At 41.6% G+C, this 13,719-nt stretch overlaps 1 protein-coding gene across 1 annotated transcript in view; it reads left to right on the top strand.

Annotated features, from left to right (window-relative positions):
- Positions 1–13,719, top strand: part of LOC109872624 (protein kinase C-binding protein NELL1) — a 424,089-nt gene that overhangs the window by 36,277 nt on the left and 374,093 nt on the right. Inside the window, exon 4 of the mRNA XM_020463927.2 lies at positions 8,180–8,350. Coding sequence (XP_020319516.1) covers positions 8,180–8,350 — 171 coding nt within the window. The remainder of the gene's footprint in view (positions 1–8,179; positions 8,351–13,719) is intronic.

A 13,719-nucleotide genomic window follows, 5' to 3' on the forward strand; every position in this document is an offset into this window, starting at 1 on the left:
TGGGTACCACATGAGGGAGAAGGATGTCTTCCCTGTATCCCACAGAGTTGAGATTGCCTGCAATGACAACAAGCTCAGTCTGATGATGCTGTGACACACCGCCCCAGACCATGACAGACCCTCCATCTCCAAATCAATCCCGCTCCAGAGTACAGACTTCGGTGTAACGCGTATTCCTTCAACGATAAACGTGAATCCGACCATCACCCCTGGTGAGACAAAAACGCGACTCATCAGTAAAGAGCACTTTTTGCCAGTCCTGTCTGGTCCAGTGACGGTGGGTTTGTGCCCATAGGCGACGTTGTTGCCGGTGATGTCTGGTGAGGACCTGCCTTACAACAGGCCTACAAGCCCTCAGTCCAGCCTCTCTCAGCCTATTTCGGACAGTCTGAGCACTGATGAAGGGATTGTGTAATCCTGGTGTAACTCGGGCAGTTGTTGTTGCCATTCTTTACCTGTCCCGCAGGTGTGATGTTCGGATGTACCGATCCTGTGCAGGTGTTGTTTCACGTGGTCTGCCACTGCTAGGACAATCGGCTGTCCGTCCTGTCTCCCTGTAGCGCTGTCTTAGGCGTCTCACAGTACCGATATTGCAATTTATTGCCCTGGCCACATCTGCAGTCCTCATGCCTCTTTGCAGCATTCCTAATGCACGTTCACACAGATGAGCAGGGACCCTGGGCATCTTCCTTTTGGTGTTTTTCAGAGTCAGTAGAAAGGCCTCTTTTTCATAACTGTGATGCAGTGCCTTAGACCACTGTGCAACTTGGGAGACCCTCTGCACGTGGAATCAATCATTCTGTTCTTGACGCCAAATTGTTGTGGAAAAATTCTCATACATGGACACTCAGTCAATCTCAAATGAATCATATTTTATTAACAGCGCGCTGGAGAAGTTCCAACCAACTCAATGCACCATAGTACACATGTCAATCAGGAGCACTCCTCGGGCAGTCCCAACAGTTGTCTTTTATACGGCTATACACAGACAAGTTATATTTGCATGATTTAGCATAATTAATTAATCAATACCGTTTTGTTTCATTCATGTGACTGACCAATACTGTTTCATTACGTGACAGACCAACACCTCACAAGGCTTCTCCTCTCTAAACTGAGATATATTTTGTTTGTTCTTAAAACAACATTTGGGTGTACTGCCAAATTGCATCTACTGATAGGTATGATTTTTACAGTCAGCCACTTGCATGAACACAGAAATTGGTTTATAGAACAGTATATAAATAGCACAAACATTAAAATTCCCATTACACAGCTTTGCACACTCTCAGCATTTTCCTAACCTGCTTCATAAGTTAGTCACCTGGAATGTATTACAATTAACAGGTGTGCCTTGTTAAAAGTTGATGCGTTTGAGACAATCAGTTGTATTGTGACAACGTAGGGGTGATATGCATAAAATAAAATAACCTTATTTAGTAAAAGACCAAGTCCATATTATGGCAAGAAGGGAAAAGAAAGTCCATCATTACATTATTAAGACATGAAGGTCAGTCAATACGGACAATTTCAAGAACTTTGAAAGTTTCTTAAAGTGCAGTTGCTAAAACCATCAAGTGCTATGATGAAACTGGCTCTCATGAGGACCGCCACAGGAAAGGAAGACCACAGTTACCTCTGCTGCAGAGGATAAATTAGAGTTAACTGCACCTCAGATTGTTGTCCAAATAAATGCTTCACAGAGTTCAAGTAACAGACACATCTGCAAAGAAACCACTACTAAAGGACACCAATAAGAAGAAGATACTTGCTTGGGCCAAGAAACACTAGCAATGGACATTTGACCAGTGGAAATCTGTCCTTTGGTCTGATGAGTCCAAATTTGAGATTTTTGGTTCTAATCGCCATGTCATTGTGAGACGCAGAGTAGGTGAACGGATGATCTCTGCATGTGTGGTTCCCACCGTGAAGCATTGAGGAGGAGGTGTGATGGTGTGGGGAAGCTTTTCCGGTAACACTGTCTGTAATTTATTTCGAATTCAAGGCCACTTAACTAGCTTGGATACCACAGCATTCTGCAGCAATACGCCATCCCATCTGGTTTGGGCTTAGTGGGACTATCATTGTTTTTCAACAGGACAATGACCCAAAACATACCTCCAGGCTGGGTAAGGGCTATTTGACCAAGAAGGAGAGTGATGGAGTGCTGCATCAGATGAACTGGCCTCTTATAAGTATAAGCTTTCGGGTTAGAGTCCCGCTCCTTTGAAAGCGGCAGCAGATGTTGCATGTAATCCATGGCTTCTGTTTGGGGTATATACAGTATATATATATATATATATATATATATATATATATATATATATATATATATAAACATCTATTGTATCTTTATCTTGAATTACTGGCCCATATTCAGACAATCCCGCTGATTGAATCAGAAACCCTGTCTTTGATGTCTGTAAATGCAGAATAATAACACTCCCCAGTAATGCTAGTTCATTTGCTCTGACTTAATTGTTTAAGGGTAACACGATTTCTCGCACAGGAGGGAACAATGGTTGCTATGGAAACAGTTGAAGAGTAACCGGGGTCATTCATTTGATGGTGATGATGGGTTTTGAAGTTTATCTCCTCTTAGGAGCATACCTTTAATGGTATATAATGTATGGGCTTTTAAGATTAACATGTAGTGAAATTAAATACAAATTAGCACCTCACAGTAAAGGCTATAGTTATATACTGTTGAAAAAGCTTATTCACGAGAAACGTCCTACACTGTATGTTGGCTATTGTGTTTAAATAAATATACTAGTTTTGTGCAATGTATCTCCCAACGGGTACAATCTTTTAAAATAATGTCATTGTGACATATTTTATACTCTCTCTTGGACAGACTACCTAACATAACTGGTATCGTAATGGTATCGTACAGCCCTACATGAAGAATGAGGACGGAATGATTGGATCCAGACATTGAAACAGATTTCAGCAATATTCAAAAATATGAATTTATAAGATTGATTCAATATTTTGAACTTAAAATAAAATGTATTGATTTGTTCACGTTTCTCACAAGATATGAAAATAATGCATGGGTGATTATTATTTCCTGCAACTTTCTAAAGAAGCAACGACATGGGATGCCCCTTTCTGTGGGTTGCGCACATTGTCTATCACTGTAGCCAGTTAGCGATGCTGATGATAACGGTGTGATAATAGTTCTACCAATATGTTTTACGGCCTCTGCATTATAATACACCATGACTGATCCTATATCTCTCAGCCTCTCTAGCCTCTCTCTATACCTGGCATCCACCAAATGCTGCACTTTGTCCCACCCCCCCACAATTACAGCACTTAACCTTCACATTTCTTCCACATTCACCGTAATCATGTGCACCTCCACACTTGGCACATATTTTCTTTCCTTTACACTGAGCAGCTACATCCATTATTTGGCATTTAAAACACTGCAGTGCATATGGGACTAATTCTCTAACATTGAAACTAAGGAATCCTATCTGTGCTTTTCCCGGCAAGACTTTCTCAAACCTCAGCATCACTGATAAGCTTTCACTTCTTTGACCCTCTTTCCTACTGATCAACCTTTTGGCCTCAATCATTCTGCCTCCCTTCACATTTTCTTTGATATCATCCTTGGAGATAGATATTGGGACCCCAGTGATGACTCCCCTCAATCTACCATAAGCACCAGGGACATGGCTTTTAATCTTCTTCCCTTTAAGCTTTTCCATTTTCAGAATCTGCTCTTGCTGAGCCTGGCTACCACACAATATTAACAATATACCATTTCCAATGAACCGAGCTCATTTCACTTCACCTACCTCTTTCTTTACAGCATTATTTAGTCGGATAGGATGTAAGTGAGGCCCTGTGGTCTCATCAAACACTATCACCACTTTCCACTCCAACACATCATTACTCTTGCTTCCTACCTTGGCCCTCTTTATGCTTTCTTTACTAGATCCTCTACTGCTTTCTGTATCATGATCTCTCTTCTTCCTATGTCTTTCCACTACCAACCATTCCGGTCAATCTGGTCGTTGGGCAGTTGAATAAACATAATTCATTTTCTGCCGCTATCGTTCAAAGGAAACGCATCTAAAAAGTAGGATTAGTTGAAGAAAGTCAGTTGGAATCGGCTCTTTGGCTGATAATCGTGGCGTACATTCCATGCGACAATCTGTTAATGCAAAATATATAAAATATAAACGTTTAGAAAGTGTTTTCAGGTTCAAAAAAGTTTGGACATGCATTCATTCAAGGGTTTTTCCATATTTTTCTTTAAAGTAGCCACCCTTTGCCTTGATGACAGCTTTGAACACTCTTGGCATTCTCTCAACCAGCTTCACCTGGAATGCTTTACCAACAGTCTTGAAGGAGTTCTCACATATGCTGAGCACTTGTTGGCTGTTTTTCCTTCACTCTGCGGTCCAACTCATCCCAACCCATCTCAATTGGGTTGAGGTCGAGTGATTGCGGAGGACAGATCATCTGATGCAGCACTCCATCACTCTCCTTCTTGGTCAAATAGCCCCTACATAGCCTGGAGGTGTGTTGGGTGATTGTCTTATTGAAAAACAAATGATAGTCCCACTAAGCGCAAACCAGATGGATTGGCGTATCGCTGCAGAATGCTGGTTATTAAGAGTGCCTTGAATTCTAAATAAATCACTGACAGTGTCAACAGCAAAGCACCATCACACCTCCTCCTCCATGCTTCACGGTGGGATTACCACATGCAGAGATCATCCGTTCACCTACTCTGCTTCTCACAATGACATGGCAGTTGGAACCAAAAATCTCAAATTCGGACTCATCAGACCAAAGGACAGATTTCCACTGGTCTAATATCCATTGCTCGTGTTTCTTGGTCCAAGCAAGTCTCTTCTTATTATTGGTGTTCTTTAGTGGTGGGTTCTTTGCAGAAATTTGACCATGAAGGCCTGATTCACGCAGTCTCCTCTGAACAGTTAATGTTGAGATGTGTCTGTTACTTGAACTCTGTGAAGCATTTATTCGGGCTGCAAACGGAGGTGCAGTTAACTCTAACTAACTTATCCTCTGCAGCAGAGGTAACTCTGGGTCTTCCTTTCCTGTATCGGTCCACATGAGAGACAGTTTCGTCATAGCACTTGATGGTTTTTGCCACTGCACTTGAAGAAACTTTAAAAGTTCTTGACATTTTCTGGATTGACTGACCTTTGTTTTACCAAATTGGGCTATCTTCTGTATGCCACCCCTACCTTGTCACAACACAACTGAAAGGGTCAAATGCATTAAGAAGGAAAGAAATTCCACAAATTAACTTTTAACAAGGCACACCTGTTAATTGAAATGCATTTCTGGTAACTACCTCATGATGCTGGTTGAGAGAATGCCAAGAGTGTGCAAAGCTGCGGAAGTTTTGCTAATGTCTGTTTTTCAACCAGATAACCAAAAGATGATATCTTTCCCAAGATGTCTTGATAGCAAAAAATGCATCTATACCTGGTTGTAATGTAATGGACCAGTTGGTTGTAATCTGGTTGTATGACGTCTTGTCAGACAGAAAACCAGTTTAGGGAATGAAGGATACCTAGTCAGTGGTACAACTGAATGCATTCAACTGAAATGTGTCTTCCACATTTAACCCAACCCCTCTGAATAAGAGAGGTGCGGAGGGCTGCCATAATCAGCATCCACGTCTTCGGCGCCCCGAGAACAGTGGGTTAACTGTCTCGCTCAGGGGCAGGATGACAGATTTTTACCTTGTCAGTTTGGGGATTCAATCCAGCAACCTTTCGGTTACTGGCACAATGCTCTAACCTCTAGACCACCTGCCACCCCTTTTACTAGGCATAATTAAGACATCACATGCCAAATGTTGCCCACTGGCCTTGTGAATGAATGAACCTGGATTAGGCAGGTTCTGGTCCTGATTAATCCCTTCATGAATAGATGCCTGCCACGAATGAAAATGCAGGCAGATTTGGATGCATGTGAATGGTTGTTGTATTGCCCAGCAATGAGGTTGGTGATCTCTTAGAGGTGGCAGTTGCCTGGGTACAGAGTACATGTGTTGATTTAATGGTGGCTCTTAAACGTTGAGGTCTGTCTGTTTCTCTGGAACAGCTCCTGAACATTAAAGTGGGAACAGGATCATCACATGACTTCGGAAGTGTTCAGTCACACGGCTTAAGTCCCAAATGGCACCCTCTTTCCTATTTAGTGCACTTCCTGTGGGCCCTGGTCAAAAGTAGTGTGTTATATAGGGAATAGGGTTCCATTTAGGATGCAGACACACGCTCTGAGGGTTTACAACTTAATTAATTCACGTCATATTTGAGTTTATCTCCCTTCATTTGATCAACGGCCCATTGAATCCACGGCCATATACATTATTATTCTGTGTGTCGCATGCCAGTACTGTTTGGGATAGCTATCACGAGCTGCTCTCAGTTTTTCGGAAAACTGAGAATTGGGAGAGGGATAAATCCAGCTTCCCAGAATGGAGCCTCACTTGGCATTCTACATATCGAGTTGGTTGTATCCTCACTGGGCATAAATATGGATGGGGCCTGGCTGGGCTGATGTGTGTGTGCGAGTTGGAACTCTGTGTGTGTATGTGTGCGTGTGTGTGTACATATGTGCATTTGCGTGTGTGGTGGACTCTGGAGATTAGAAACGGGAAAATGGTGGTTGTTTCAAGGGGCCAGTGTGCAGAAGTTTTTGAGGAAACAGAAATGTCACGGCTGGCTGGCTACGGTTCCCTGGGTGCTGGCTGTGGCCTCCTGGCTCTTAATTTAGCGCGGCTGATCAGAGCCTGAGTGCAGGGGGTAAGGAGATGTTTGGGCCTGGGTCATTACGCCCCATTGAAGGTTTATGGTGCCGCTCCTCCCTGTGTGTGGAATGCTGGACAGGTTTAGAGACAGACGGCTTTAGAAACACACTCCCACACTCCTCCTCTCATTCTCCTCTGGGTGCTGACTCTCTCTTCTGCTTTGCTTTTGCACCACTCCTGCTGTCCTTTTAAATGTTTTTCTTCAAATTTTCTTGTTCTTCAGACAGACAGCAGACTCTTCTTGTCAGTTCTCTTCAGACCATTTGTTTTCTTTGGTTCTGTTCTCTTTGGTCCTCTTCTCTCCTGTTTTTTTCTCTACTTTCCTCTTCTCCTGTCAGCCGAACCTTGAATGTCTTTTTAGATTATTATTTTGCCATATGCGTTATTATCTGGCTTGATTTCCTCTTGATGTTTGTATTAAAGACTTTTTTCACTTGTTTTAAATCAGTCAATATGATAACAAACAGCTCTAAGTTGCCCATTACCCTATTGTCTTCACAAAAATATTGCATACAGTTGAATGTACACTACAGGTCAAAAGAACATCTAGAACATCTACTCATTCGAGTATTTTCTTTATTTTGACTATATTATACATTGTAGAATAATAGTGAAGACATCAAGACCCAGAGGTAACTCTTCCTTTCCCAGAGGTAAGGTCTTCCTTTCCTGTGGCGGTCCTCATGAGAGCCAGTTTCATAATAGCGTTTGATGGTTTTTGCGACTGCACTTGCAGAAACTTCCAAAGTTCTTGAAATGTTCCATATTGACTGATGTCTTGAAGTAATGATGGACTGTCATTTATCTTTGCTTATTTGAGCTGTTCTTGCCATAATATGGACTTGGTCTTATACCAAATAGGGTTACCTTCTGTATACCCCCCCCCCCCCACTACCTCGTCACAACCAAACTAACTGGCTGAAACACATTAAGAAGGAAAGAAAATCCATAAATGAACTTTTAAGAAGGTACTTGAATGCATTCCAGGTGACTACCTCATGAAGCTGGTTGAGAGAATGCCAAGAGTGTGCAAAGCTGTCATCAAGGCAAAGGGTGGCTATTTGAAGAATCTCATATATAAAATATATTTCGATTTGTTTAACGCTTTTTTGGTTACTACATGATTCCATATGTGTTATTTCATAGTTATTTCATAGTCAACGTACACAATAAAGAAAAACCCTTTAATGAGAAGGTGTTTTAAAACTTTTGACGGGTAGGGTATGCATGTTGAATATTAACACACCACATTCCCTCATTGCATAACCTCATGACCCCAAGCTAAATCCTTCTCCATATTTCTCAGGGGCTGTAAGCACTTCAGTGATCTCTGAACTCTGCCTGTAACCTTCGCCCTCTCCTCCGTTGCAGTTACTTTGAGCTGGAGAGCAGTGGGCTGAGGGAGGAGATCCGCTACCACTACCGCTACAAAGGCAAGCCTCGCTCAGAGTCCTTCCCCTACCGACTAGCCGATGGCCAGTGGCACAAGATAGCCCTTTCCATCAGCGCTACACACCTATTGCTGCATGTCGACTGCAACAGGTAAAATACACACACAGGCGTAAACACATGTATGCGTATGCATGCACACACACCTATTGGTTAACATACAATCTAGCCATCTCCATTAGTGCTACAAGTACACTCCATACTACCTACAAGTACAAGCAGTAATACAGACTGAAAGTCAGGTAATGGAAGCATCAGCTTGAACCAGCTTGAACCTTAAATGACTGGCATCACTCATGTCACCTTTAGCCTAAAATGGCATCTTTGCTGGCAGGATGTTACCAGAGGTGAAACCCCTGATACTGCTGTGAACTAACACTGTAGAAACTCACAGGTGGATGCACAAACACCTACACAAGTACACTAATGCACATGTGCACATGCAGTAGGTCACGCACACACGCACACATATGTATACACACAAGCACCACAGCTTCCACCACACACACAAACACACACATACACACACACACTCAAGGCAGTTAACCCACTGTTTCCTGGGCGCCGAAGACGTGGATGTCGATTAAGGCAGCCCCCCACACCTCTGATTCAGAGGGGTCTGGTTAAATGCGGAAGACACATTTCAGTTGAAGGCATTCAGAGTTACAACTGACTAGGTATCCCCCTTTACCTTTCACTCACACATACACACTCACACACACTCACACAGGGGCATGTTGAGAGGCTGTGATATTTCCAGCTGTCTCCCATTGCCACATCCCCTTTGAGCATTCAGCGAGTGTCACAAGTTTCCCCGAGAAGTGACACCACTGATAAGCTCTGTGAGCTCATCAAGGTAAATATTTGTAAACACCTATTGTTGCTCTGGTGACAGGCTGCAGACAGTATGGGGTAAGAGAGGCAAGCTGTAGACTTTAGGGTTCTGTATTTGTGTCACATCTACACATCTACATACTTATGCACATTGCACCCCCCCCCCCCCCCCCCCCCCAAGTTGTCAGATTTAAATATATATATATATATATATATATATATTTCATTGTTGGACATAAAACACCAGGAGATGAGCTCCAAGTGATCTTCATTGAAAAAATATATTTTCCAAAGTATTCCCACACATAATAGAGAGGTTTGAAATGATTATGTTTTAGTCAAACATTATCTGTTTGGGATTTTTGCAATCAATTTGCAGTCTACAATTCATTTGTAATTACGAACTGGGTGCTCCGAGGCTTGAATGCTGATTGGCTGACAGCCGTGGTATATCACGGGTATGACAAAACATTTATTTTTAAAATGGCGCTGAAGAGGATGGCTGACGTTTTACAGCATCTTACCGTAAGGTGCTACAGATGGTAATGCGTACGGCGCAGTACATCACTGGGGCCAAGCTTCCTGCAATCCAGGACCTATATAAAAGGTGGTGGCAGAGGAAATCCCATAAAATGGTCAGAGACTCCAGTCACACAAGTCATAGACTGTTTTTTCTGCTACTGCACGGTAAGAGGTACCGAAGCGCCAAGTCTAGTACCAAAACGCTCCTTAACAGCTTCTACCCCCAAGCCAAAAGACTGCTGAACAATTCATCAAATGGCCAACTGACTATTACATTGACACCCCCCCATCTCCATTTGTTTTGTAAACTGCTGCTACTCGCTGTTTATTATCTATGCATAGTCACTTCACCCATACCTACATGTACAAATTACCTCTAACCTGTATCGCCGCACACTGACTCGGGATCAGTACCCCCTGTATATGGCCTCGTTATTGTTATGTTGTTACTTTTGATTATTTTTTACTTTAGTTTATTTGGTGAATAAAATTAACTGCAATGTTGGTTTTAAGGGCTTGTAAGTAAGCATTTCACGGTATGGTCTACACTTGTTGTATTCAGCGCATGTGACAAATAAAGTTTGATTTGATTCTAATTATATTGGTAACCAGTTCATAATAACAATAAGGCACCTCAGGGGTTTGTGGTATATGGCCAGTACACCACGGCTATTGGCTGTATCCAGACACTCCGCGTTGCCCTGAATGCCAAGCGTCACATGTGGAGGAAACCTGGCACCATCCCTTCGCTGAGGCATGGTGGAGGAAGTATCAGGCTGTGAGGATATTTTTCAGCTGCAGGGACTGGGAGACTAGTCAGGATTGAGGGAAAGATGAACAGAGCAAAGTTTTTTTATTTTATTTAACATTTATTTAACTAGGCAAGTCAGTTAAGAACCAATTATTATTTACAATGATGGCCTACTCCGGCCAAACCCAGATGACGCTGGGCCAATTGTGCACCGCTTTATGGGACTCTCAATCACGGCCGGATGTGATGAGGATATTCTGGGAGAGAGAGAAAGAGACAGAGAGAGAGAGAATTCTAAAGTCTTAAAAATGAGGACATTCTGGGAGAGAGAGATAATGAGATAGAGAGAGAGAGAGAGAGCATGGGAGAAAGTGAGAGAGCAAGGGAGAGACAGAGACAGAGTTGGGTAGAGCAACAGCAATGGTACTGTAGTGTGTCTGATAAACGCCTCTTGCATTGAGATGCAGTGTCTTCGACCACTGCACCACTCGGGAGCCCAAGTACAGAGAGATGCTTGATGTAAACCTGCTCCAGAGCGCTCAGGACCTCAGACTGGGGCTAAGGTTCACCTTCCTACAGGACAACGACCCTAAGTACACAGCCAAGACAACGCAGGAGTGGCTTCAGGACAAGTCTCTGAATGTTCTTGAGTGGCCCAGCCAGAGCCCGGACATGAACCCGAACTAACATGTCTGGAGAGACCTGAAAATAGCTGTGCAGTGACGCTCCCCATCCAACCTGACAGAGCTTGAGAAGATCTGCAGGGAAGAATGGGAGAAAATCCCCAAATACAGGTGTGCCAAGATTGCAGCATCATAGCTAAGTAGACTCGAGGATGTAATCGCTACCAAAGGTGCTTCAACAGAGTACTGAGTAAATTGTCTGAGTACTTATTTAAATGTGATATTTTAAGTTTTTTAAAACCTGTTTTGCCTTGTTATTATGGGGTGTTGTGTGTAGATTAAATCCATTATAGAATAAGGCTTTAACGTAACAAAATGTGGAAAAAGTGAAGGGGTCTGAATACTTTCCGAATTCACTGTATTTGTATTCTACGAACACAGTGTACTTTATTTGTGATCTTGTTATTTTTAGTCCCACCATTCAGCTCCACGAAACCCTTCCCATCTATCTCTGAACACCATACAGTTTTGATTTCTATTTGCCATGTATTTTTAATATGTGCTGTGATGTTTCACAAAATTCTGAACCTTTCTATTTTTATAGTATCAAAAGATTGTAAATTAAAGATTTTTTTTTGCTAAGAGTATTATTATATTTAGATTTTTCAACGCCGATTCCGATTATTGGAGGAACAAAAAAAGGCGATACTAATTAATCGGCCGATTAAAAAAAAAAAAAAACATTGTAATAATGACAATTACAACAATAGTGAATGAACACTTTTATTTTAACTTAATATAATACATCAATAAAATCAATTTAGTCTCAAATAAATAATGAAACATGTTCAATTTGGTTTAAATAATGCAAAAACAAAGTGTTGGAGAATAAAGTAAAAGTGCAATATTTGCCATGTAAAAAAGCTTATGTTTAAGTTCCTTGCTCAGAACATGAGAACATATGAAAGCTGGTGGTTCCTTATTACATGAGTCTTCAATATTCCCAGGTAAGAAGTTTTAGGTTGTAGTTATTATAGGAATTATAGGACTATTTCTCTCTATACCATTTGTACTTCATATAGCTTTGACTATTGGATGTTCTTATAGGCACTATAGTATTGCCAGCCTAATCTCGGGAGTTGATAGGCTTGAAGTCATTAACAGCGCAATGCTTGAAGCACAGCGAAGAGCTGCTGGCAAATGCAGGAAAGTGCTGTTTGAATGAATGTTGACGAGCCTGCTGCTGCCTACCACCGCGTCAGACTGCTCTATCAAATATCAAATCATAGACTTAATTATAATATAATAACACACAGAAATACGAGCCTTAGGTCATTAATATGGTCAAATCCAGAAACTATCATTTCGAAAACAAAATGTTTATTCTTTCAGTGAAATACGGAACCGTTCCGTATTTTATCAAACGGATGGCATCCCTAAGTGTAAATATTGCTGTTACATTGCACAACCTTCAATGTTATGTCATAATTATGTACAATACTGGCTAATTAATTACGGTCTTTGTTAGGAAGAAATGGTCTTCACACAGTTCGCAACAAGCCAGGATGCCCAAACTGCTGCATATTCCCTGACTCTGCTTGCACAGAACGCAAGAGAAGTGATACAATTAGTAGTTAAAATAAATTCATGATAGCAGGCAATATTAACTAAATATGCAGGTTTAAAAATATATACTTCTGTCTTGATTTTAAGAAAGGCATTGATGTTTATGGTTAGGTACACATTGGTGTGTACGACAGTGCTTTTTTCGTGAATGCACTTGTTAAATCATCACCCGTTTGGCAAAGTAGGCTGTGATTTGATGATAAATTAACAGGCACTGTATTGATTATATGCAACGCAGGACAAGCTAGATAAACTAGTATTATCATGTTAAGATTGATTGTTTTTTATAAGATAAGTTTAATTCTAGATAGCAACTTACCTTGGCTCCTTGCTGCACTCCCGTAACAGGTAGTCAGCCTTCCGTGCAGTCTCCCCGTGGAGTGCAATGTAATCGGCCATAATCGGTGTCCAAAAATGCAGATTACCGATTGTTATGAAAACTTGAAATGGCCCTAATTAATCGTCCATTCCGATTAATCAGTCGACCTGTAATTGATTGATTCACTATGACTTTTCAAATCACCCAGAAGTGCTATTTGCAGAGTTAGCCCCATGTAAATGTTGCAATTCTTCAGCCGTTTCTGAACCTGCGACCAAAAACAAGCTACATATGGACATGTCTCTTTGCAGCAAAATCTGCAGAGCTGGGAGGTTAGTATCCCCAATATACAGTGCCTTGCGAAAGTATTCGGCCCCCTTGAACTTTGCGACCTTTTGCCACATTTCAGGCTTCAAACATAAAGATATAAAACTGTATTTTTTTGGAGAAGAATCAACAACAAGTGGGACACAATCATGAAGTGGAACGACATTTATTGGATATTTCAAACTTTTTAACAAATCAAAAACTGAAAAATTGGGCGTGCAAAATTATTCAGCCCCTTTACTTTCAGTGCAGCAAAGCGCAGAGAGCATCATGAAGAACAAGGAACACACCAGGCAGTTCCGAGATACTGTTTTGAAGCAGTTTAAAGCCGGATTTGGATACAAAAAGATTTCCCAAGCTTTAAACATCCCAAGGAGCACTGTGCAAGCGATAATATTGAAATGGAAGGAGTATCAGACCACTGCAAATCTACCAAGATGAAACCAAAATTGAACTTTTT

Source organism: Oncorhynchus kisutch, linkage group LG3 (genome assembly GCF_002021735.2).
Source record: "Oncorhynchus kisutch isolate 150728-3 linkage group LG3, Okis_V2, whole genome shotgun sequence".
Lineage (NCBI taxonomy): Eukaryota > Metazoa > Chordata > Actinopteri > Salmoniformes > Salmonidae > Oncorhynchus > Oncorhynchus kisutch.